We start from the raw sequence: 27,257 nt of genomic DNA, 5'->3' as shown, positions 1-27,257 counted from the left end.
AATGTAATTCATATTTTTGGAAAATAATTTACGTGGATGTCTTTATGACTACGTAATTTATATCTTCCCTCTTGTTTATGTAGATGGCTGATCCAACTCAACCTGAATTTGACATTTTGGACTCAGAATGACTTGAGTACCACCGTTGGGTTTCCGACATAGAAACTGCCTTTGTGGCAAAAGAGTACACTGCCACCATTACCAACCCCAAAGATGATGTACCGTCTAATAAGGTGAAAGCAAATGCCTTAATGTTTATGAGGCGACATATTGATCCTAGCCTACGCTGGGAGTATGTTAGGTCCATAATTACCTAGTAATTATTCCCCTAATCTTGCACTTTTGCTTAACCGTTGTGTTTATTTATATATATTTATTATGTTTTCCTTATCATGCTAGGAACTGATGGAGAAGCTTGAAAATGCATTCAAAGTCAATCTTAGCACATTTTCCTACTTCAGCTAGGAGACACCGAGCTAGGCAAGGAAGGAGGAGTAATAGACTGACCAAATGAACTCCAAAGGAGTTGAAAATTTCCAGATCCATTCTAGATATTCTTATTTGTTATGTAGAGTGTAAGAGCTATTTTGGAGTGGAAGGCCTTCAAAAGATCGGTCCAATTTTCTGCACTAGAAGATGAAAACTGTTAAATCGGACCTGTAAGGATTCCGGCAGCATTTCAGGCCAAACCACAGTGAATTAAGCTCTGAAATTTTACCATGATGATCTACACTCATGGAGGAACATTTGGTATGAAGAAGTAGAGGGCCAATTCCTAACTCTCATCAGAGATTCAATTGAAGAAAGAAAGGAGAAGAAAGTGCGCAAACTGACAAAAAATGGGTTAACGGTGGTCAACACCGGATTCCGGACATTTCCGGCCGAGTTGGCTAGCCAAGAACATGTGTGGAGGACAAGGAAGAGCTTACTAGGGTTAGAGATTTTAGGTGGGAAGACTTTAGGTCTAGGTTATTTTGAAATTCAAAATTTGAAAGATGACAAGTGCATGGTCCAATTCTTATACCTTACACCTTTGTCTCCCATTTATTACATTGTTCCCCCTACACAATGACCTTTCTATCCTTACTCTTTCTCCTCCATCAAAATATCTATAGGCTTTCTAGGTCATTTCTATGTGGAATTAAAACTAGATCCACATTTTGTGCTTACACATTTGTCAACCACATCTAGTCCTTCATTTCCTTTGATCTCCACCCTCCATTCATCACTTTTGGCCTATAAAAGCACCCTCCCCTCACTTTGGACGTTTTATATACACTAGAAAGGTTGCCCGCGCTTTGCTGCGGGTTTGCTATTGTTGGTAAAAAAAACATAATGGCAATATAAAAGAAATTAGCTTGTCAATTATGGACTACTTACATATTGAAGAACTGTTTTCTTGTCCTAGGCATAACAACAAAGATATAGATTTGAAAGTGATGGTTAGTTTTAATTGAGTGCAAGAGAAACAAATGATGTAATAAATAATGAATGTATAGGAGAATCGCAGACAGAACAATGCAACATGAATATTGGTATGGATGAAATTTATTGTACATTGAATAGAAGAAGTAGTAACAACGCTAAAAAGTTTAATTACAATTATCACACAATAAAAAGTGCATAAAAACTTATATTACAATGATCACACAACCAAAAGTGCATAAAAAATTATTACAATGATCACACAACAAAAAGTGCATAAAAAATTATATTACAATGATCACACAATAAAAAGTTATATTACAATGATCACACAACAAAGAGTGCATTAGGTTGACTCAGTTGTTTTTCTTTTCATACTGTTCTTTCCTTGGCAGTGATGATGTCGATGAGGACAATATTGTGGTTGTACACTTGGTCTGCTCATCACTTTAAATCAGAAGGAAACCAGATAGACATGTAATTAGAAGTATGAGCAAGTAAATTAAGAAAACCGTATTTATAGTGTTTTTGGTGAAATGACATTTGCTTTCATATAATGTAAGCAAAGTATTAATGTAAAACCTAAGGTAAACATGGAATACATAAAGGAATAACAAAATTAATAAGAGAAGACACAAAATGAGTTGTTTGAAATGTGAAATTGTAGATAAGATTGAATACGCACCTCTTTAACCTTTTTTCAGAATCAGAAATGAACAATGCTCTGCTGGTTCCTTCAATGATTCTCTTTCTCTGATATGAGAGACGATCCGGTGTGGTACTACTTGGATTAAGTTGTGCTGATGATGCAGAAGGTTGCTCAATTGGGATGATGTTCCTCACCAGTAGCTCACTGTTGGGATTAACCTTGATTTCAAACATGTAGGTTTGTCCTATAAATGTTTCCATTTCTTCCGGTGCCATTTCATGTGTTGGGTAGAACCTTCTATTCACTAAATCTGCACAGGTGATTCCAAATAGTTGCTCCGCTTGTTGACCCATGATGAGCACTGTAGTTTGATTAGTGTGATCAAAAATTGTCATCTGAACTTTGTACCTGTAAACAAAGTAGAATAAATATTTATAAATAACAAATGTAGGAAAAAAAAAAGATAAGAGAAATGGCTTTGTAATATTTATACCATGGAACAGGAATCTGTATGTCATGATCAGGACAACTCAATCCAGTGGCATCCTCTTTTTTTTTTCAGAAGTTTATGACATATTGCGCAAGATTTGTACCACCACCCATTGTGCATTGGAAATCTACGGATAGAAGCGGTACAGTACACAACATCCTTGTGGAATGTAAAGCATAGATTAGTTGTATGATTGATGATATGATAAGATAAATAAAAGATATTTTTTTCATACTGTATATAATTCTGGATCTAATGCGTTCAGTTGTGACACTGTCATTGTTGTTTTTTTTTTCATTTGTTCTGGTGTGAGTTGCTTGGCTGGAGCAGGAACTGTCTTTACTCTGTCCCCCGGCTTGGAGAATCTGAAATTTAATTTTTAAGATAATGTACTATTGTTTATATGTGAGAAACATAAGAACTTAACCCTAATGAAATAACTTAATCAGCCTCGTATTCGCTTGTCTGTTGAATCTGGGGAGTTATGAGTATGCAAGAGTGATTTGTAGTTGATGCTTGAATTTGTTCTGCACATTATGAAATGTTTTTTTATTAAAAAGATTGAAACACTATTTAGCAATAGAACAACATTGAAGGTGAAGAACTTTAAAGAAAGCAGATGAACAGAAATTGTGAAAGAAAGTTTAAATGAAATGAAATTTGCCAAAAATCAGAATGAAACAATTGATAAATTAATGAATGGAAGATATCCGAATTAAGAAAGACATGCATAATTGTTTTGAAGATGGAGGACAAAAGTCTTACCATCATGCAAGATAAGCAAAAGTCAAAGATGAAGTTAGGCTGGTTAAAAGTAATTCAACTGTACAATGATAAGGAAAAGCAGCCTTATATGTGGAACTCTTACGTCGAAATTTTGTCACCCTTAAAGATGTGATCAAAGCAAGTATTGCTGAACCCGATGCTTCAATACTCTCGAGATTGAATTTTCTAGCAGTGTCGCCCCATAGTGTAATTTTCAGATCTTCCCTCCTACATGTTTTTCAAAAGCATAAAGTTTAGATACACAATGAAAGATTTTAAGCATTTAATTTTGGGAAAAATTTGGATACAATGTACCTCACGTTTTCCACAATGAGATCAATCTTTGATTCCATCTTGCCTGTGTCCTTTATAGGAACTTGGTATTCTGGAGTGGCTGATTTTATACAACCATAAAGATCTACAATTTAAGCACACAAAAAAAATATAGGGAAGAAAAAAGTTGTTAGTGCTTCGAATTGTTTGTACAGTGTATTGATATGAGATAAAAGCTTTTGTTCCAAGAGTTAAAAATTACCTATAAGTAATGTTTGGTGGTCAGATTGTGTTGGCAATTCACTGAAGTCAAGAAGGTGGAATGAATATTCTGGGATTAGAGGAACGATGCCTTCAACTGGCACAAATTTTGTTGATTCGTTGAAATACAGTTGCACATCATGATTTGCAACTTTGGGTTTGGCTGGATCTTTTCGGGTGTGGAAAACAGAGATGTCATATATTTGTCCTTGTTGCATTTTGTCAGAAACATAGGGGTAATCAGATTCATCAATCAGGGCATGGATTGTATCTCCCTGTGTTACATGAGAGTGAAATATCAGTAAAGACATTGATAATGCAAATGCAATCAACTTTTCAAATGATTGAACTAATTGTACATGATTTGTAGGAAAATTACCGTTTCATCAATTAGGAGATAGTGGAGGCCATCATATATGTCACTGTTGAATCGTCTGGGTCTCCATATTCTGGACACACGAACTCTGATGTTGAAAGCAAGTGAAAAGGCTGTTATGTTGCGCAATAATGTTGGTCTGACATCTTCTTGGTTCTGTAAAATTTGAAAGAGTACAAATACTGAGAAATGATTCAAATTAAACGAATAAAGACGATTTAGAATGGACTTACGGCCATAGCTCGGCTTCTTCTCTTATAGTGAGTTGATTGCAGCTGCATCCTCAAATAAAAATAGAGTGAGGAAACACAACTTACAGTTTTCGCTGAAAAAAAAAAACAAAAAAAAAACTAACTGGTTCGAAATTAATTGTAATCTTAATATGTATTTTATTTATTTTTATCTTTGGCCTACACAAAAGAAAATAATTGAAACAATAGAGAAAAAGTAGAAACCACTACCGACACCTTGTGGCCTGGATAAAGACGGAGGGTTGTCTAATTGTCGTCGGTTAACAACGGTTAAGGATGGAGACTACTAAAACTGGATAGATGGTGTGGTTCAGCTGCATATATATACTGGGGATTTCGGGGCCAAAAAGTGATCGTGCAACAAATGCCGTTTGATCACTGTTTGTGGGGTTGACAGATCTGGAAAATTTTGCATACCTTATAGTCTGGAATCTGTACTTTGTTTCCCACCAATGCAGCTGCACTTTTTGTCTTTTTCAAGAAGTGGCAGTGTACTTTGTCTCTCACCAGCAGCAGCTCCAAAACTTTAATGCGGTTGATGTTAGGAATAAACTAAGTAACCCTCATTTAATCTACTTTATTGCTCCATGTTTCCTGCACGAATAGTCTGCACTTGTCTCCCACCAAAGACACTTTGTATTTCCCCCAATACCTTTTCAGCTTTTCTCCATCTAAAGAGGTGGCTGATCGAGACCACATGTGTAAAGCATATTCTATGACTATGCTATACACCACCTTGTTAGGAATAAACTAAGTAACCCTCATTTAATCTACTTTATTGCTCCATGTTTCCAGCACGAATAGTCTGCACTTGTCTCCCACCAAAGACACTTTCTATTTCCCCCAATACCTTTTCAGCTTTTCTCCATCTAAAGAGGTGGCTGATCGAGCCCACATGTGTAAAGCATATTCTATGACTATGCTATATATGTATGTATGAAATGAATAGTGAGGCAGAGAAGAATTGCCAAGCTTTTGTTTTGCACGAATTTATACCTCATAATGTTTGCTTTTTAATTTTTAATGTGGTTGATGTAAATGTTAGCCCTAATGATTGCCTATGCTTCATGTTATCATTATAATATTTGCCTTTATTTTGCCGAATTTATGCCTCAATACCAGGAAATCATCATAATGTTTGCTTTTCTTTTGCATAAATTTATACCTCATAATGTTTGATTTATAATGTAGGTCAAATTGCAAACGAAAATAGAAATACTGTTTATTTTTTTTTTCAATTTGCTTTGAAGATAGTAGATATAATTTATAAATTTTGTAACACATCTTTATAAACTAAATTTTTAGTGTGTTTGTTTGGCATATGATTATCATTGTTTATCAAAATTTTTAAACCATTTCTTGATGTGACTCTTGATAGTGCTACATATAATTGTCCGTGTGTAAAAACAGGTTCTGGTAAATATATACCAACTTGATTTAATGATTGACCTTGGCTTTTGTTAATAGTCATAGCATAACATGGTCTTATCGGAAATTGGCGTCTTTTAAAAATAAATGGCCATTTATTTTCAGATACATTGAGATCAATTCTTGGTATGAAATTTTTTTTACCCATGTTATTTCCTGTTAATATTTTTGCTTCTATTAATCTGTCAAATAATTTTGTTATTATTAATCTTGTACCATTGCATAAACCAGATGTTTGATTTAAATTTCGTAAGAGCATGACAGGCATTCCAATTTTTAAAATCAACTGATGTGATGGTAAGCCATTAAATTCAAGTGTATTCAAAAATTCAGTTGGGTATAAAGTATTGATGCTTTCAGTATTTCCAGAATTGACCAGTATGCTATCAGCACTTAAATAAATTTTTTTCTCACCTGGTAATAAATTTATAATATAATCATTTATATCTCTTACTGTAGAATTCCGTGGTGTAACAATTGCACGTTCTTGTAAATAGTTAAAATTATTGTAATTAATATTGAAATTGGAATAAGTTGCAAGAAAAATTGCTTCCATTGGATCTTTATATGTACGAATAAGCAAGTCTTCTGGGATTTTCAACCCAAGATGCATCACTATCATTGTCATCATTAATCGAACATATATTACCTTCTCCAATTTGTAATAACCAATTTGCAAAACTTGAAATATTTATTTTTTCCTCATCAGTCAAATTTTTTTTGGATAATCTCATATTTTCGGTTAGATGAAATATTTTGAATGATGACCAAAGATATGAATTGTTTAAGGAGACCTCGATTATTTGCTCTTTGTTTCCTCCTGTAATAACAGGTAAAATTTGTCTAAAATCTCCGCCTAACAAAATTGGTTTTCCAGCAAATGGTTTGTTAGTGGCTACATTATTTGAATTAGATAAAATATCACGTAAACATTTGTCTAACGCCTCAAAACAATATTTGTTAGCCATTGGAGCTTCGTCCCAAATAATCAAATCTGTTTTGTCAATTAATCTTGCAAGATGAGTGCCTTTTTTAATTGGACATATTGATAAATTATTAACGGTTAGAGGAATTTTAAATCTTGAATGAGCAGTTCTACCGTTTGGAAGTAATAATGAAGCGATTCCAGATGAAGCAACTGCTAAAACAATTTTGCCTTCAGATCTTAATTTATTTGCTATTGTATGCCATAAAAATGTCTTACCAGTTCCTCCATAACCATGAACAAAGAATGTGTTACATGTCTTTTCTTCAATTGCATTAATAACGTCATTATAAATAATTTTTTGTCCTATATTTAGCTGAGTTACCAAATGATCGTGTTCAAGCTTCAATTGAAGACGGTCATAATTTAGCTCTTCTCTCAATAATTTGTTATCTAATTCAAATATTTCATTTATATTAGGCATTGGCAACTGATGATCTTTTAGTGAAGTTGAAGATTTATTAAATATCTGTTCTAACTCAAATAATACTTTATTTTTCAATTCTGCTTCTGGTAAAATTAAAGCTGGATTTGTGAGTTCAAGTCTAGCTTTGTGGATAATATCGTCGTACATATGCATCCAACATGAATTTAACAACATTTCAGGATTCACAACATGACAAAATAATATTATTGTAACAAAAAGTTGACGAATTTCAGAAGATGTTGCAGTTTGGAAAGATTCTGTTAATGCTTCAATCCATTCTTTGTCATCACCTAATAAGCCTAAAACTTGGCAAGCTTCTTGGTAAGAACTATATGTAATGCCATTAACTGTTTTTATTGAATCATAGCTACAACATCCTTTTTGAATATTTAACAACATTCTCATGAAATATAATTCACCCGCAACAGGATATACATAAGCTATTCGACCAATTGTGTGATATTTTTTTCTTGGTGTCCAATATTTCTCACGATCTTCCCAAACAAATTTAGTTGGAAATTCTGTATAAGTTAGTCTAGATCCAGCTGGGTAAATTGAATTTGCTTTAAACCATCCAGTTAGCATTGTATCTTCTGTGCTTTTTTGCTTTAGTATTGATTCCAGAGATTGATGTTCATTAAATATAACATTTTGTTCTAAAGGCATATGAATAGGTAAATGTTGTACAGCAGGATGCCGAGAATGGATTGGAAATTCAAATAGCCTCCATATAGATTCGTGCGGAGTTAAATAACGGCAATTAAGATAGGCAGCAATTTCGTCGTTTAAGTTTTGATGTAATAAAATTCGAGCTCGATCTGGTCCTTTATGAATATATTTAAATAAATATTTAATCAACATTGATTGAGAACACGATTCAACATTGATATGAGCATTATATCTTAATAACAAATCTCGGTTATAAGGTACAATAAAATTATTCCCAATATGTATATTGTTTTTCACTACAAATTTTGTACTATCATCACGACGTTTATATATTGAAGGTCCATTTCTTTCGCATATAGTATTTATGTTATATGGTTTTGGAAAAAATTTTGAACATTTTCCATTTCGCATGCAAGGAGATTTAGTATTTATTTGTCCACAGGGTCCATGAATCATAAATTGACTCACAATTTCAAAAAGTTCTGGATCAGTATTTTGATTTGGTAATTCAGCTGAAATAATAGAATCTATATCAGTCGCTGTATAACATTTGTAATCTTTTTTTAACCAAAATAACATATGAGCATGAGGAAGTCCTCTTTTTTGAAATTCTATTGTATGAACATCCGCTTCAATTTCTCCAAAAGGTTGTCCGGATTTAATATAAGCAATCATATCTTGTAATTTGATTTTAAACATTCGTGAAATTATATATGGTCTATCTTCTGCTTTATATTTGGGTTTTTCTTTCAAATATCGTTCTATTTCGACCCATTTAACATTGCAAGTAAAAGTTATAAATAAATCAGGATTACCATATTGTCTGCAAATTGCCATAGCATCTTGATAATTGTTAATCATATTTCTTGGACCTCCTGTATGAGAACTTGGTAAAATAATTTTTCGACCTAAGTCACAAACGTTTGTACTTTTTGCCCTGGCATTATAAATATCTTTATAAGTCTCGGTTCGAACATTTTTTTGATTATGTCTAACCCAATGTAAACTACTTTCTTCAACCGTTGCATAAGCATCTACTAAATATTGTTGAAATAATCGTCCACCTTTTAACAAAGTACTCATTTGATTATTTCTATCTTGAAGTTGATATGTAATAAAAGCTCGCATTGATATATTTCGGTTTTTTTCTGTGCGACCTTGTCTGATTTGATGCATTGGTAGATTTATTCTATATCCGTTTTCACCATATGGAAAAAGTATTGGATATTGTAATGACATGTATTTTGGATGTACTTTAGAAATACGTTGTAAATTTCCGCTATTTGATTGAATAATGAGATCTCTATTTGAATCATATTGTCCAATGTCACCAACTATTAAACCACCAATTTCTTCACTTGCTGGTTGTTCATATTGTTTACTATCAACAGGTTGACGATCAAGTATAGTCATATTTAACGAAGGTAAAGAATGAGTTTCAAACTTGTTTCTCATTGTTCGAAATTCTTTTACCAAATCATTGTTTTCGTCAAACATTTTTATCAGTCCTTGTACAATATCTGGCTTAGTATTCGTATTAACATGAGTAGGATCAATAGCATTAATCCGATTTGAAATCTCATCTTTTGTATCATATATGTATAGTTGAGCATATTTAGGACATTCTCCATTAGAAGGTAAAACAGAACCCATTAAATGATGTACTTGACCACTTATTTTAAAAACATAAGGACCTGATCCAATGTTAATATTTTTATCAATCGCTGCTCCCATTGATGTAAAAGAAAACATTGAATTATAGATTCTAATATTCTCTCTAAAAATTCTGCTATTTGAGCCATTATTTGGATCTAATAATTGTTCAAGAAAATTTGGAGGTTCTTTTGATGACTGAAGTTGGATTTGACCTTTTTGACAGCAATTTGTATAAATGAGAGGTGCATTTGAAGATGATTGTTTAAGAGCTTCTCCAAACCAAAAATTCGCACTGCAATAATTGCATTCATGAATATTATCACCCGAATCTTCATATCTCATAATAAATCCTACAACAGTAATATTACATTTGGTAAGCAAATTTATATACATATTTGATAGATACACAGACAAAAATTTGACAAAAATAACCTTCTCTACTTTTCTGATATGATGCCTGACCGAATGAAAACGAACAGTGACCTGAAAGTAAAATATGACATAAATTAATAACAATGATGGCAATGATGATAACAATTATTCACACTGTAAATGTGAAGTCATGATGATGAAGAAAAAATTATACCTCTTATTCCATTAGGTTGTATTAATTTAGATGAAGGGAAAATCAAAATGACTGACCAATGTCATAAACATATCATCAAATGTTTTTAAAAACTCATGTAAACTGATGCATTATACATGTATGACTAACATGCGAATCTTCACTGTTAACAGAAGTTTCATTTAACAACAGAGTGTTGTTTTCTTCAGCAGGTCTAACTCTTCTATTCAAGTGTTCAGAGGTGTAATTTTTCTCTGTTATTGGAGGTTCAGGAACTATAAAAAACATTCAGACAATGTTAGAGAATTTGAATTAATAAAGAACAAAATACACTCAATTTTAATATATACATACCATGTCTTGGCCTTCTTGATCTTCTTTGATGCATTCCCTCTGTACCAAAACCCCCACTATCAGTTCGGGCTCTGATGGTATAAAAATTCTCACTGTTGTTTCTTGTTTCTATCTCTGAGTCACGATTAAGACCTTCACTAACATTTTGTTGCAACAATCTTTTTCCTCTTCTGTGCCTCATATCAGATGCCATAACTACATTGAAAAGGAAGGGAATAAAAATAAAAAATGACGTAAAACCACTTTTATAATCAAAGCTCAATGTGAAATATTAAAACAACCTAAGTGCACACTGTCCCAAAGCTCTGCAAAATGAACAGAAAGCAAAAAAGCAATTACAAAATGCAACATAGTTACTTGAACGAACATACTTATATAATGTATTTTGTACAAAAACAGCACACAATGAAAGGAAACAAAGCCACTAACTCAGCAAACAAAAATTCAAAGTTCATACCTGAATAAGAATGAAAGATGCAGACAACATTAAATAGTACACCAAGGAACAGCGGCAGCCAAATGATATGTAGACTGTTTTGCATAAAATCTGTAAAAAGCAAACATAACTGTCACATAATTATCAAATTAATTACATAACTGCAGAAAACAATGCCAATACAATATTTCTTAAACCAAAGCAAAAACAAAAGAGCAAGAAAATAACAAAAATAAGAAAGAATTTGTCTAACTGAAAAATCATTTCACACTTATCAACAAAAATTTAACAAATCACAATCTGAAGCTAAAGCCCCATCATAACACAATATTCAGAATAAAACCCAAAACCCAATTCCAGCCAAAAAGGAAAAAAACTAAAAAAAAACTTATAAAATATAACCAAAATGAAAGCTTCAAACTTTGGAAGCTTACCGATTTCAATTTCTTTTTCAACCTTCCTCTGCAACAACACGCAAATAAAAACACAGATCAATTGACAAAAAAAAAAAAATTCTTTCTGAACATTGTTACCTCAGATGTGTTTAGAAATAACGAATCTTTGCATTTGAAATTCGCACACAAAACAACCCACTTTCTAAACAATCGATAGCTATCACTGAAAACCACAAATCCAATTCTCAGAAAGACCTTGTCGCCGAGACGTCCTCTTTTCCTCTATTCTGTTCGTCTTTCTTTTCTCTTCTATCTCTCTCTTTTGTTGCTTCTCTCTTCCTTTGGTAATGCAACTCACTGTCTCACTCATTACCTATAAACCTCCACTGACAAAAGCAAGGAAAACAACTTTTCTCAGCACTAACAAAAGCAAGGAAAACGACATTTCTAGCACCTTGATATTCTTCTCCAACAGTGAGGATAAAAATGGCTTTTCCAACTCTTAACTACAGTGTAACAGTAACATTCATCCTTTATATATAGAATAATTCCTTCATCCATTTCATCTCCTTTCTCTCTCCATTTCCTCTCCATTTTCCATAGTTCTTCATCTTTTAGGTGGTTTAGTTTAGCTTTTGTGTAGAGAAAAGTGTAAAGTGTCTTGGGTTTTTACCAAAAATCAAAGACCTTTACATCTTTGATCAATCACACCTTAGTTTCATCATTTCAAGCCTTTGTTCTTCAAGTTTCTAAGAGCTTTGTGGATTTGTATGACAATTTGGGTTTGAGAAAACTAAAATTTCCATACTTTGAAACATCTCTCACTAGTTTTACATCAAGGGGAGATAGTTTGGTAACCAACCACTTTCTCCACTCTTCCTCTCTTTTGCTTGATGTTATTATGTATATGGGTTTGATTTATGTAACTATGGGTTGTGAGTAGTATAAATTTGGGGCTAGGGCTAAAGGCCTTAGCCCTAGCCAAACTCATGTATAAAATAGTGTGATGCCATGTTTTTGATGAATATACATGTTTTGAATCCTTTAGCTACTTTACTTTAATGGTTTCTTATATGTGTTTTTGAATTTGTCACCTAGAAGCATGTTGTAGGAATTTATGAAATCGGAAACTTTAGCTTGACAATCTTTTGTAACTGAGGAGCATGTGTAGCTAATAGGATGGTGATCTAGCTTATTCTTACAGGAAGAACTAGATTGCTTGGGTCCTTACCTTAAATTTAATGCTTGGTGCCATGAGTTTAAGAATCGAGAGGCCTTAGGCTTTATGACATCAAAGCCCTTTTATGTTTTAGCGAATGCAAATGGGACTAGGGTTGTGTGATCTAGCTTTGCTCTAGAGACATGGTTAGGTTGCATGATTAGTTGGTTTCTCTAGCGAAAACCGAGGGGGAATTTATCAAACCATGTTGTTATTAGAAAATGGGTTACACTATATGCATGAGGGAGGCTAGGGGCAAAAAACTATGCTCCTATTTATCTCATTGATCAAAGTCTCTATTTTATTTTGTTTTTATTAGTTTAGTTGATTTTTGTGCAACTTATTTTACTTTTTAGAAATTAAAATCAACAAAGCCGATTCACCACTTTACCATTGTAAATTTCATTATTCATAGTTTTGGCTTCCAAAGGGCTGAGACTATAATTTGTAAAAAGATAGACTCACATGTGTTTTCTAGGTTTTATTTTCGCGGTAATCTAGTTAGGGTAGAGTTACTCAATCCCTTGGGTACAATACTCTTACTTTTCCCCTTTAGTAAAACTTGACCTCCTAATCTTGGGAGTAGGTAACATCACACAAATTTGCACATATTTTCATACTTGTGATGTCACCAACAGAGTACCTTCAGTTGAAGACACCCAAAGAACTGTGGCATGCCCTTAAGGGATGTTTTGGGAACATTCACGATACTTTGCTCACAGAACTGACCGTTCAGTGGAATGAAATCCGCTTGCTTGACTACAAAAAGGTCAATGACTTCAACAAAGACATATTGCGCCTAAAGGCATGTCTAAATTTCTGTGGAAAGGAACTCACAGCAGATGATATGATCCAGAAGACTCTTTCCACTTTTCCCACTTCAGCACTTATACTAGCGAATCAGTATAGGCTGGAGTATGACAACAAAAGAATCACAACCTTCAATACACTGATCAACCTACTGCAAGAGGCTGAGAGGCATAATGAGGTTCTCTTGAACAACAATGCCAAGCCCACTGGGACAAAGAAAATTCCCGAGGCTAATTATGGAAAAATGAAAGGTGGAAAGAACCCCAATGCATAGGGGCGTGGACGTGCTGATCCCTACCCACGTGACAACAATGCACCATGTGGCAAGGGACGTGGGGGTCGTGGTATGGGTCGTGGAGGCCCTCCCAATATATGGCGCAGAGATGGTGGTGCTGGCCCTAGTGGTCATGAAAACAAGGTGCAAAGGGCACCGAAGAACCCTTCAGTCAAACAGGAAAGAGTTGATAAATTAGATTTTTGAACAAAACCTTGATTTGATTATCGTTGGCTTGTTAATAAATTTCGAATCTTATTCTGAAGCAATGAATTCGTTTGACTTTTATTTACTACAAATATTTACATGGTTCGAAATAGCACTATAAAGATGTAAAGAAATACATCTAGAGAAAAAAAAATTATTAGAATGAAAATAACACCATTCTACGCAAATATAAATACTCAAAATAATATGAGACATATTTTCGAGTTAAATAACAAAACCTCCCATCTATCTGTAGGAATGAATCGAGGAGAATTTGAGTGCTTAGTTGATAGTAGGACTACCCACACCATATTAAGGAATAGACAATTATTCGTTGAATTAATAGCCTATAATTCCTCTGTGACTACGATGATTGGATCATCACAAGTAATAAAAGGGCGAGGAACTGCCAAATTTTTGTTTCCTAATGGCACAACATTTCAAGTCACAGACGCTCTATATGCACCAAGAGCTAATCGAACCTTGTTAAGTTTCAAAGATATTCGTGCCAACGGTTATCATATAGAAACACACTGTGAGAATGGAACTGAATACCTTTATATTACCTCTAATGAATGTGGAAGGAAACACATTTTAGAGAAACTTATGAGTCAATCTAGGGGACTATACCTCACTACGATTATAATCATTGAATCCATGTTGTCACCAATAATGAAATGTGGGACACTGACTCATACAGGCTTTGGCATGATCGCCTAGGGCACCCTAGTCATGACATGATGATCTGTATTTTAAAGAACTCACACGAACATCCCTTTTTTCGAGTGAAAAATAAAATGGGACAAAAATCCGCCACATTGCAAGGTGCCGGTTCTAGTACTGCTCAAATGCAGTCATTGCGTTCTGAAGTACCAGAAACACTACCTCCATCCCATTATGCCTCATTGACTATTTCAAAAGCACATCACTCATTTTGCAAAGCCTACCCTTTAGCAAAAACAGGATCGAGACCTTCCTATGCTAAAGACACAAAACAAAATATTCCATTCTTACAAAGGATACAAGGATATATCTATGGACCTATCCATCTAGAATGAGGACCATTCAAGTACTTCATGGTACTGGTGGATGCTTCGACACGCTGGTCACATGTCGCTTTATTGTCTACAAGAAATGCTGCATTTGCAAAACTCCTAGCACAGATTATAAGCTTAAGTGCTCACCATCCTGATCACCCTATCAAGTCTATAAGGCTTGATAACACTGGAGAGTTTACATCAAAAGCATTTGATGATTATTGCATGTCTATTAGGATCGATGTAGAGCATCATGCACCCCATGTGCATACACAAAATGGTCTCGCATAAGTCACTATCAAATGCTACAGATGGTGGCTAGGGCTTTGGTTATGCACACCAACCTGCCTATATATGCATGTCATTATGCAATATTGCATGCAACTTTACTTATTTGTTTCAGACCCACTGCTAGCCAACCATTTTTTGCGTACCAGTTGGTAACTGGATATGAGCCTGCCATTTCACACTTACACATATTTGGTTGCACAGTATATGTGCCTATTACGCCCCCACAGCTCACCAAAATGGGTCTTTAGAGACGATTAAATATATATGTTGGATACGAATCCCTAACAATTATCCGCTACTTGGAACCCTTGACAGACGATCTCTTTACTGCTAGATTTGCGGATTGTCACTTTGATGAGACAGTCTTCCCGTCGTTAAGGGGAGATAGGAAAAAGGATTTTCCAAGGGAACGACATGAATTGTCGTGGTTTGTCTCCACTATGTCTCATTTTGATCCCTGCACTTCACAATGTGAAAGTGAAGTGAACAGAATAATCGATCTTCAGAACGTAGCATATTCAATGCCTGATGAGTTTACTTATATCGCAAAAGTGACGAGATCACATATACCAGCTGCAAATGTGCTAGCAAGGTTAGAAGTCCTCAACAAGGGGCACGGTGCCGCAGATAGAGGCACTACAACCACACTTAGTGGAGGTGTGGTTGAGGCCATGGCTCCCCAAATGAAGAGGGGAGGCCACTTGGTTTGATTGACACTAACCCATGGAAGAAGAGGGCGAGTAAGGCACAAATCGATCTATTAATCATCAATGTAGAGAATCCCTCTCATGAGATTGTCTCTGATTATAGTTATGTCCATGAATCAATACGAGAGGACGCTCCGATGTTTGAAATGATTCCAGAGAACAAAGAAATCTCAATGGATTATGAGAGTGCTTATGAGTTTATGGAAAGATCTTCCATACACATTGTTTATCTATTTGCATATACTGTTGCTCAAGAAATCATAGAGAACGATGATATCAAACTACGCTCTATTGCAGAACGTCAACAAAGAGCATATTGGCCTAAATGAAAAGAATCAATCTAGGCAGAACTAGATTCTATGGGAAAGAGACAGATATTTGGTCCAGTAGTGCTAACCTCACCAAGTGTAAAGCCTGTAGGACATAAATGGGTCTTCGTCATAAAGCGTAATGAGAAGAATGAAGTCCTGAGGTACAAGGCTCGCCTTGTGGCACAAGGTTTCTCACAACCCCCTGGAATTGACTATGAGGAGCCATACTCTCCTGTAATGGACGTTATAACGTTCCTCTACTTAGTTAGCTTAGTAGTTTAAGAAGGATTGGAAATGCAGCTCATGGATGTACGTGGTTACTGCATATCTCTATGGGGATCTTGATTCAGAGAGAGAGAGAGAGATATATATATATATATATATATATATATTTATATGACAGTGCCTGATGGCCTTACATTGCCCAAGTCAAGTGACTCTAAACCACGGAGTGCGTTTGCAATCAGGTTGAAACGCTCACTTTACGAATTGAAATAATCTGGGAGGATGTGATATACCCGTCTAAGTGACTACTTGATTGGGAAGGGATATAAGAACAATGAATTGTGCCAATGCGTATTCATAAAGAAAACAAGTTCCGGATTTGTAATTGTAGCTATATATGTCGATGATATGAACATAATAGATACTTTTGATGAAATAAGAGAAACCGCGAGCTACTTGAAATCCGAATTTGAGATGAAGGATCTTGGGAAAACTCGATTTTGTCTAGGCCTTGAACTAGAACACCGAGTTTGTGGAATACTAATCTACCAGTCAAAGTATGTCCAAAAGATACTCAGGCGATTTAACATGGACAAAGTGCATCCTGCTAGCACTCCCATGATCGGTCGAAGTTTGGATGCAAGGAAAGATCCATTTCTTCCAAAGGAAGATGACGAAGAGGTGTTGGGAGCTGAAATTCCCTATCTAAGTGCAATAGGTGCATTATTGTTCTTAGCCCAATGTACTCGACTAGACATTGCATTCTCAATGAACTTGTTAGCTAGATTTAGCTCAGCGCCAACGCAAGGTTTTTGGAATGGTATTAAGAACATTTTTCGATACCTAAAAGGAACCATTGACTTGGGACTGTTCTTTCCCTACAGAGAGACAAGAGGGATCGCGAATGGAACTACAATCCCTAAAGGAAATGTTGATGGCGAAAGGGCCACTCACTACACCAAAACGCCAAATGACGTTTTGGTTGGTTTTGCTGAAGTTGGGTACCTCTCTAACCCACATAAAGGTCATTCCCAAACTGGTTATGTATTTGCCATTAGGAACACGATGATATCTTGGAGATCAACCAAGCAAACCCTTGTGGTAACCTCCTCAAACCAGTCAGAGATCATTGCTCTACATGAGGCTATTCGTGTGTGTATATGGTTAAGAGCTATCCTTACACATATTCGAGGGACTACTGGTTTGAGTTCTACCACTGAAGAGCCTACTTGCATTTATGAAGATAATGCAGTTTGCATCAAATAGATGAAGCTAGGATATATCAAGGGTGATAATACATAACACATATCGCCAAAGTTTTTCTACAATCAGCAACAACAGACCCTGCTCAAGATTCAAGTGAATCAAGTAAGGTCTGAGGAGAATGTGGCAGATTTGTTCACAAAATCATTGCCTAAGGCCATATTTGAGAAACATGTGAAAAGCATAGGAATGTGAAGACTTTCTAAGCTCCCTTGATTAATGTAAGGATCAGGGGAGGTGTAGACGTCAAGGGGAGTCTAACACACAAATGTCATCCTCAAATGTAAAAAGTGCGTTGTGCTCTTTTCCTTCGGCCAAAGTGTATTTTTTGTCCCACAGGGTTTTTATTGTTACTTGGCAAGGTTTTTAGTAGGGCAACAACTCATACACCATTACGTCTTTGACTTGGGACAAGGGGAAGTGTTAAAGGAAAAGCACATTATGTGCCTTCGTCAAAGTAACTGACAAAGAGGGAATCAAGGAATTACAAATCACAGCTCAATTAGCATTTAGTATCATTATTATAATTGATATTTCCGTTGTAATTCTATCCCTATATAAAGGGACTACGAAATGAAATGAGTAAACCAATTCCAATTCTCATTTTACTTTTACAAAGTTAAGATTATTAACCATTTAGTTCTTATTGTTTATTTTGTACCTCATAGGTCTTCTGTGTGATTCTAAGTTACTCATGTAATTCAAGGTGTAATGTATGACACGTACCAATGAGATGTCCGGTCTTGTGCATTGAGCTAAGTACAATAATGCGCCTATTGCACTCAAATAGTGCACTTTGGCCTCTAATAATTCTTCGTCCTCATCCTTTGGAAGGAATGGATCTTTTCTAGGCTCAAGACTACGGCCAATCATGGGAATACTCATAGACTTTGCTTTATCTTCATTAAAGCGCCTTAGAATTTTCTGAGTATATGTGGACTAATGGATCAAAATTCCATCATCATGGTGCTCGAGTTCTAATCCGAGGTAAAATCGTGTTTTCCCAAGATCTTTCATCTCAAATTAGGATTTCAAATACTTCGCAGTTTCCTTTAACTTATCTAGAGTTCCAATTAGGTTCATGTCATCGACATAAACTGCTACAATTGCAAATCTGGAACTTGTTCTTTTAATGAACACACATGGGCATATTTCATTGTTAATATATCTCTTCCCAATCAAGTAGTCACTTAGAAGGTTATACCACATCCGTCCGGATTGTTTCAATCCAAATAGTGAGCATTTTAATCTTACTGAAAACGCGCTCCGTGGTTTAGAGCCACTTGATTTAAGTAATTGAAGTCCATCCAGACCCTTCATATATATCTCTGAATCTAGATCCCCATAGAGATATGTTGTAACCATATCCATAAGCTACATGTCAAGTTTTTCTGAAACTACCAAACTAACAAGGGAGCGGAATGTTAGTACGTCCATTAAGGGATAATATGTCTCCTCGTAGTCGATTCCAGGGTGTTGTCAGAAACCTTGTGCCACAAGGCGGGCTTTATATCTAACAACCTCATTTTTATCATTACGCTTTCTAACAAAGACCCATTTATGGTCAACAGGCTTTACACTTAGGGGTGTCTATGTTATAGGCCCAAATACCTGTCTCTTCGCTAGTGAATCTAATTGAGCCTGAATCACATCTTTCCATTTAGGCCAATCCACTCCTCGTTGACATTCTTCAACTGAGCGAGGTTCGATATCATCATACTCTATAATTCATTTTGCAACAGAATATACAAAACTATCATCAATAGCAATAAAGTTTATATTCATCATCTCATGTACACTAGTGTAATTCATGGAGATCTCTCTATTCTCTGGAATTGGTTCTAACATTGGATCGTCCTCCAATGATGTCTCTTGGACATAACCATAATCCGGAATATCTTCATGAGACGGATTATTTACATCGATGATTAATGGATTATTTTGTGCCAAACTCGCTTTCTTTCTTGGGAAAGAATCCATCGAACCTTTGAGCCTCCTACGCTTTCTGGCAGGAGCTGTGGGCCTAGCCACAACGTCACCAAAGGAGGGGATATTGGCACCATGCTCAGTGTCTCTTGAGATGGCGTCATGTCCTATAATTTTAGGGACATCAATCCTTGCAGGCATGTTTGCAGCAGGTATGTGTGATCTCGTCACTTTAGCGATATCAGAAAGCGCATCTGGCATCGATTCTGCTATGTTTTGAAGATCGAGAATTCTCCGCACTTCTATTTCAGACTGTGCGGTTTGGGGGTCAAGATGAGACAAAGTGGGGATAGACCACGATAATTCCTGTCATTCCTATTGAACATTTGTGTTCTTATCTCCCCCCTAACGACGGGAAGACAGTCTCATCAAAGTGACAATCCGCAAATCTAGCGGTAAAGAGATCGTTGTCAAGGGTTCTAAGTAGCGGATAATAGTTGGAAAGTCATATCCAACATAAATGCCTAATCATCATTGAGAACCCATTTTGGTGCACTGTAGCAGCGCATTTGGCACATAAACTGCACACCCAAATATGCATAAGTGTGAGACATCATGCTCATGAACAGTCACCATATGGGACGCAAAAAGGGTTGAGTGGCAGTGGGTCTCAGATGAATAAGCACAACTGCATGCAATATTGCATAGCCTCAAGTAAAAATAGGGAGATTGGTGAGCATAACCAATGCTCTAGCAACCATTTGTAGTCGTTTCATGGCAGCTTCTGTGAGACCATTTTAGGTGTGAACATGAGGAACTGGATGTTCAACTTCAATCATAATGGACATGCAATAGCCATCAAAAGTTTTTGATGTAAACTCCCCATCATTGTCAAGTCTTATGGACTTAATAGGATGATTAGGGTGATGAGCCATTAACTTAATAATTTGTGTTAGGAGTTTAGCAAATGTAGCGTTCCTTGTGGACAAAAGCATGACATGTGACCAGCGTGTCGAGGCATCAACCAATACCATAAAATATCTAAATGGTTCGCAAGGTGGTTGAATAGGTCCACAAATATCACTTTGGTCTTTGCAAGAATGGTATGTTTTCTTTAGTGTCCTTTGCATAGGATAGTCTCGATCCTAATTTTGCTAAAGAGCAGGCTTTGCAGAAAGAATAATGGGCTTTACAAATAACCAATGAGGATTTTGGTTGAGCCATGAAGTCGCAATTGACTTTAGAAGTTGAAATAGGAGTCAAGGAAGCAGTAGTAGCGTCAAAGCCACTTTTAGGCCGCAAGAGGTAGGAGGCGCTGACCTTAGATGGATGGACTTGCAAGGGGACAGCGCTGTGAGCGTAGGTGCTACTGCTTGGTCCAAAATTCGAGTTTTACCTCATTTTGTTCTAAAGAAGGGATGTCTGTGTGAAGTCTTTAATATACAAATCATCATATCACGACCTGGCCGTCCCAAACGGTCATGCCAAAGCCTATATGTGTCAGAATCCCATAAATCATCCCTTATAACATGATTGGATTCAATGATTCATACAATGGTTGCATACAACCCACTAGAGCGACATATAAGTTTCTCTAAGACTCGTTTATGTCCGTAGTCATTAGAGGTTATGCAAATGAACTCTTGTCCATTCTCACAATGTGTTTCCACATGAAAATCATTGGCTCTTATATCTTTGAAACTCAAAAGGGTTCTTCCAGTCCTAGGAGCATAAAGAGCTTCGGTGACATTAATAGTTGTGCCATTTGGCAACATAAATTGGGCTGGTTCTCTACCATGAATAAATTTCCAGCCATTGTAGTCACAGAAGAACGAGTAGGCATCATCTATAAGAAGAGTTGCCCATTTCGAAGTATAGTATGAGTAGTTGCACTATCCACGAGGCATTTTAGCTCTCCGGGAAACATACTAAAAAATAATAAAGTTTAAAATTAAAATATGTCCAAGACATGCAAAAATAAATCGATACTTTATTAATAAAATAGCCAATGATTACATCAAATTTTCTTGACCAAAATCTAATTCAAAATAAAAATCAAACGTAGACAAATTATAGTCACTCAAGCCGTTTGGTAACTCCAATTTGGTTGTGACCAGATAAGGTAAGGCAAGATTTTGGTGGAGCTGTGCTCACTTTTAAAACCATTCTTTCAGTTCAAACCTTTCTTAAACATCACAGTTAATTTTGGATGAGCCTAGTGAGAAAGAGTTAATACAAAATGTCATTTTATTGATTAAGGCATAATTGCCATTACATAATGGGCTAAATATTGAATACTACCCTGTAGTTTGGGTCCAAAATCAATTCAGTCCCTGAACTTCTAATTTCATCAAAAACACCCCTGCACTTTCAATTTTGATATAATAGGTCCAATTTGTTAGTTTTTCAATAATTGAAGTTATTTAACTTGTTAACGTGGCTCATATATAGCCTATGTTTTATGATGTTGTGTCGAGGTGGCCTGCATAGTCAATTTAAGAGTGAGTCCTACTATAAAATAAATAGTTTTTTTAACAGATAATCCAACTATAACTTGAACTCATAACATAATATTAACGAATTGGACCTATTAGATCAAAATTAAAAGTGCAGGGGTGTTTTTGATGAAATTAGAAGTCCATGGACTGAATTGATTTTGGACCTAAACCACAAGGTAGTAACTAGTAGTTAGCCCTTACATAATTCTTGGAAAATAAAAGGACTACACTAATCAAAATCTGCAGCATCCTTGTGCACTTCTTTGTCAGATTTGAAGTCCGCTATAGTGAGATTGACATCATTGTCATCACCATCATCTCTTTCTTCAGCAAGATAGACGGCTTGCTCTCTCAGGTCCCGATGTGCCATTGTATCGTGCAGCTAACTAATTGCTTCCATTGCATTGCTTGAACCAATGCTCACTTGAACCACATCGATGACACATGTCATTGTGATTGCCTCCCTTCAATTGAGGTGCATTATTTGCAGTTGGTTGGCATCCCTTAGAGGAATTGGCGCCATTACCACGGCCTTGGGCGGCTCCTCCATGTCCAGAAGCTTCATGGCCCCCTCTCCCACTTTGCCATGTGTTTCCACATGTCCGTCCTTCATTCTAACGGTTACCTTCCTTTGTAGGGAAATTATATGGACCTACACGTCCGTTTTGTCCCTTGACTTTAGGGTTCCGCTCCTTGCGCCCTCCTTTCGGTGCATTACTATAATTCACCTCATGAATGCTCTTAATTCCAACGGGTCTTAAACTATAATTCTTCACGATGATGTTATCATGTTTCTTAGCTACAGACATGACAATAATTAGCTTATGAAACCTCGTGATTCATCCAGCATTGTACGTACCTCTGTATTGCATGGATACCAACAGTGTTGAGATGGGGAAGGTGGAGAGATTTTTCTAAATTAGCCCTTACTCTGTGATGGGTTGTCCACGGAATCCTAACATGGTTTTAAGGAGTAGAGCTTTTGAATGATATTCAGAGATGGACTTGAACTCGGTGAATCGTAGATTGCTCCATTGAACCTTCAAGTCAGGGAGGAGGGACTGTTAATGTTAGTGACCGAGGGGTCTAATTAACGTTTAGTGAGAGAGAGTAAGAGAGAGAGAGAGAAACACAAGAAGTATAGTGGTTCATCTTGTTACGTCTCGTACCTCAATTTACCAGATTACTAGTCATTTGGACGGTAAACGACAATTACTTTTACATTTTACTTTGTTTCGATACTTTTAGTGGCTCAAAAGGTTGACTTTTTGTTCGGGTCAAAATTTGAGAAAATGTTCTTCATGAAAGTCGTAGAGGACGTTACACCGAACGCGTGCATATGCGGTACGTAAAAATCGGAGTTAATATGCTATAGTTATGAGCGAAAAACAAAAGTTACTGTAGATGGTAGAAAGTACAAATTTGACTTTCTACTGTGGCCGGGTAACTTTCTTTCTCTCTCTCTTCTCTCCCCTGCGTTTCCTCTCTGTCTCTCTTTTCTCCAGTTACTGTACATCATCATCAAGCTCGCGTCCGGCCACCTGGGAGCGAGCTGCAACCACCATTCGATTCATCTCTTCGTCCTCGACTCGTCTGTGGTGGTGGAACGCAACGTTGTGGCCAGAAAATGACGAATCGAACTGTTGAAGTTTACTGTAGCAGTGTGCAATTTTCCAGATTTCAGCCATTTCCAGCGGTTTTCCTGGACTTGATCGACTCGCCTGGCAACGGGGGTGGCATTCCTCCAAGCCTTGTTCCACGAATCAAAGAAAAAATCGACGAATCAAAGGTTTGAATTTCTTGACACTGTTCGCGTTTCGGGTATAATCTTCACCTTAATTGTTGAGGTAGTTCTAGGCATTTTCTGGCTTTGTTGTAGTTGAGAGAATTATTGGGCTAGATGAGTAGGTGGTGCTGCCTAAATTTGGTGGCCATCGATGGTGGTGGCTGGCAGCGCGTGGGGCCCATGCACAGCCACTGTGGGTGGTGCGTGGAGGCGTGTAGGGCTGTGTTTAATTCCAGTTTTTAGCCCATTAAATTGTATAATTGTTGTAGAGCTTGTAGGTGAAGTTTGGTGAATTTTGGAGGAGTTTGGAATTGTTTGTGATTTTCCGAAGTGCGGAGTTTTGTGATTGAATTGTGGGAAATTCGGCCGTCAGATTTCCCTCGTTTTCGCTATGGAGTATGTAAATTGAGGGATTGGTGTTATTGGGGAGATTTGGGTTGAATCCGAGAAGTTATGGAGATGAGATTTCGTTTTAGGTTCGTAAGTATTTTATCGGATTGTCGTTTACGGAAATATAATTGTGTACAGGATGATGTCGCAAGCTACGGCTAGATGAAGGAACTCGTTTGCGTGGTCGCCCAATAGTACTGTGAGTGGACTTTTGATTTTAATTGATGCATGCAAATTAATTTCCGCAAATTTTGATTTTATTGATTTGTCAACTTAATTATCGAGCATTTTATTTTGGTTTGGATTATTGATTGTTTTATTGGTTTGAACTTTTGGATTAAGATTCATTATGCTCGATTTGAGGATTTTGATTTATGTAATAGTTACCACATTTTTATTCCGTGGAATTTCCGGAAATTTTTATTATAATTAATTATCAATTCTTGAGATTTCAAGAGAGATTCGGAATTGGTTTTGGAACGTATGATTATTATTTTGGAAATATGATTTACGTGATTTTTCGACAATTTATTTTACCAAGATGATTTCCGGATTACATATTATATTTAGTAGCCAATTTTGAGATATCCTGGAATATTAATGGGATTTTCCAAAGGAATTTGTGCTCGTACTAATTTCCGGGTTTGGTTATGGATTTGAGAATATTTTTGCGTGCGGGGCCACGTCATTGGAATGATTATTTTTCCTGTGAGAGGTTGGGGAAGTCTTTTGATTTTTTTTGGGATTTTGAATGTTTTCCTCACCATACTCGGGTCATTCGATTAGGTCTCCTCCTCACTTACTTTGTGTTTGTGAGTGGCAGTTGAGGTAGCTTATTCTCCTCCTCACGTGGGTGGCAGTCGAGGTTATTAGTTCTCCTTCTCACACAATCTATGTGTGAGTGGCAGTCGAGGGTAGGTAGAGCCTAAGGGGCTCCTTTACCTGTATGGTGATATCTCTTCCCCACATCCTATTATTACTTGACTAGCGGGGCCTGGTCCGATTTATCTTAACCAGCGGGGCTGGTAGGTTTTCAAGAGATTTTGCGTTTAAAGAAATATGTTTTATAAACGTTGCATGCATCGAGGTTTTATAAATTTAAATAAGTGGGAAAGTATTCAAGCTTGCTACTTTTAAATCATCTTAATTATTTATTTTTGTCCACTCACACTAACGTGTTTTTCAATACTTTCCCCTGGGGCCTTCGGTTTCAAATGCCCAGTTTGCAGGCGAAATTAGTTGAGGTTGGGCGTAAATGGAGTTGAGGCATAGTCAACAGTATGGCTTCCGCGTTTGCCTTTGAATTAGGTTTTCCTTGTTTACCTTTCTATTAGAATTGCTCTGATGACCGTGGAATTAATGTTATTAAGTTGAGATTTGTGTATTGTGAATTGGAGAATGTTGGGATTTGGGGAGCAGGGTGGCTCCAGGAGAATAAGGATGGGTGATTTAGAAGCGTAAATGTTTTCCTACAGGTTTTGGGTAGCCTATTTTTAGGGGAAGTTCCGCCAAATTTTTGGTAGAATTTCTTCTAAGGTGGGCCCCGCAGGGCCATTTCGGATTTCGGGGTGAAATCCAGGGCGGGTCCTGTCATATCTCCCGCCTTAGCGGGAAATTATGTCCACTTGAAAGCTTAACTAGTGTGTTTGGGCCTTGCGGCCCAAAGGATTACATGAGATGTCATGGGATGTTGATCTAAGTGAGTGAAGGTCCCTTTTATAAGTAAGGGAGTCTCCCCTCTTACACTTGCTTTCCAATGTGGGATGCAAAACATAACTATTCTAGTGTAGAAAGCATGTTGTGGAGGCATGTTGGCAAGGCTGGTAAGGTGGCTTCCCGGCGAGGTATTGGCCTCCTCAGACCATGATAGGAGCATTTTAATGCGGTATTTTAATAGTTAATTCCTCACATTTTGCTTAGTTATTCCTTAACGAATCGATTTTTAACTTAATTTCTATTTTTAGGTACGTTGGAGTAGATGAAGAAGAAATGAGTGTTACGTCCATAATTACCTAGAAATGATGGAGAAGAATGAAAATGCACTAAAAAGTCAACCTTGAATATTTTCTTACTCCGGCTAGGAGAATCAGAGCCAAGCAAGGAAGAAGGAGCGGCCACCTGACCAAATGAACTCGAAATGAGCTGAAACTCTCCAGATCCATTCTAGACACCCAAAGGATCATTTCTTATGAAGAGTGCCAGAGAAAAATATGAGTGGAAGGCCTTCAAACAATCAGCCCAATTTTCTACAGAAGCAAAACCGGAAAACTGGACCTGTAAGAGGTCCAGCAGCATTTCCGGCCCAACCACATGGAATAAAGCTCTGAAAATTTGTCAGGATGATCTACACTCATAGTGGAACATTTTTTATGAAGAAGTCGAAGGCTCATTCTGAAGTTTTGATGGAGAAATAATTGAAGGAATAAAGGGGAAGAAACTGACCTGAAAACAGCTCAACACCACATATTCATGTTTCCCACCCATATGAAGAAAGAATTTCTTTTTCCTTGGATACATTTTTTCTACCCTAAACGATCATCATCACTTCCACATTTCTTCACCTTCATGCTTTGCTTTCATCATTACCTCATCTTTTACATATTTTACAAACCACTCTCATACTCCACTTTCATTATTTTTCTTCATCTCATCATTTCACTCTTCTTTTTCTTCCCTATTTAAACACCTTCTCCTCTCACTCTCAATCACTAATTCCTTCATCCATCTCATCTTCTTTGTCTCACCATTTCCTCTCCATTTTCCTTAGTCACAAATTCCTTCATCCATCTCATCTTCTTTGTCTCTCCATTTCCTTTCCATTTTCCTTTTCCATTCTCTAGTTGCAAAGTTCTGCATTTTCAAGCAAGGAGAGGAAGAAGAAGAAGGAGCCGTGAAGATCATATCCTCC

General features: G+C 36.5%; 2 protein-coding genes across 5 annotated transcripts; both read right to left on the bottom strand.

Annotated features, from left to right (window-relative positions):
* Window positions 1-1,688: 1,688 nt before the first annotated feature.
* Window positions 1,689-4,842, bottom strand: LOC112189701 (replication protein A 70 kDa DNA-binding subunit B). Of its 4 annotated transcripts, none has more exons than XM_040514106.1 (11): window positions 4,701-4,842; window positions 4,473-4,564; window positions 4,243-4,395; window positions 3,865-4,138; window positions 3,645-3,747; window positions 3,433-3,557; window positions 3,010-3,091; window positions 2,800-2,929; window positions 2,568-2,723; window positions 2,111-2,482; window positions 1,689-1,872 (listed from the first exon to the last, which is right to left on the bottom strand). In XM_040514106.1, the coding sequence occupies exons 2-9, from the start codon at window positions 4,518-4,520 to the stop codon at window positions 2,595-2,597; spliced, it is 1,044 nt and encodes a 347-aa protein (XP_040370040.1). In that variant the 5' UTR covers window positions 4,521-4,564; window positions 4,701-4,842; the 3' UTR covers window positions 1,689-1,872; window positions 2,111-2,482; window positions 2,568-2,594. The 4 variants fall into 4 exon arrangements, with proteins under 4 accessions (XP_040370040.1, XP_040370043.1, XP_040370042.1 ...); XM_040514109.1 differs by having other exon boundaries at window positions 4,473-4,514; window positions 4,705-4,802; XM_040514108.1 differs by having other exon boundaries at window positions 4,473-4,514; window positions 4,701-4,794.
* A 3,968-nt stretch (window positions 4,843-8,810) lies between these two features.
* Window positions 8,811-11,801, bottom strand: LOC112184206. The gene is made up of 8 exons (XM_024322475.2): window positions 11,445-11,801; window positions 11,032-11,121; window positions 10,856-10,879; window positions 10,575-10,769; window positions 10,358-10,495; window positions 10,088-10,138; window positions 9,473-10,005; window positions 8,811-8,822 (listed from the first exon to the last, which is right to left on the bottom strand). The coding sequence occupies exons 2-8, from the start codon at window positions 11,114-11,116 to the stop codon at window positions 8,811-8,813; spliced, it is 1,038 nt and encodes a 345-aa protein (XP_024178243.1). The 5' UTR covers window positions 11,117-11,121; window positions 11,445-11,801.
* Between the last annotated feature and the right edge of the window lie 15,456 nt (window positions 11,802-27,257).

Source organism: Rosa chinensis, chromosome 2 (genome assembly GCF_002994745.2).
Source record: "Rosa chinensis cultivar Old Blush chromosome 2, RchiOBHm-V2, whole genome shotgun sequence".
NCBI classification, from domain to species: Eukaryota; Viridiplantae; Streptophyta; class Magnoliopsida; order Rosales; family Rosaceae; genus Rosa; species Rosa chinensis.
Note: the sequence above shows the minus strand (reverse complement) of the source record. Positions and strands in the feature narration are given on the sequence as shown.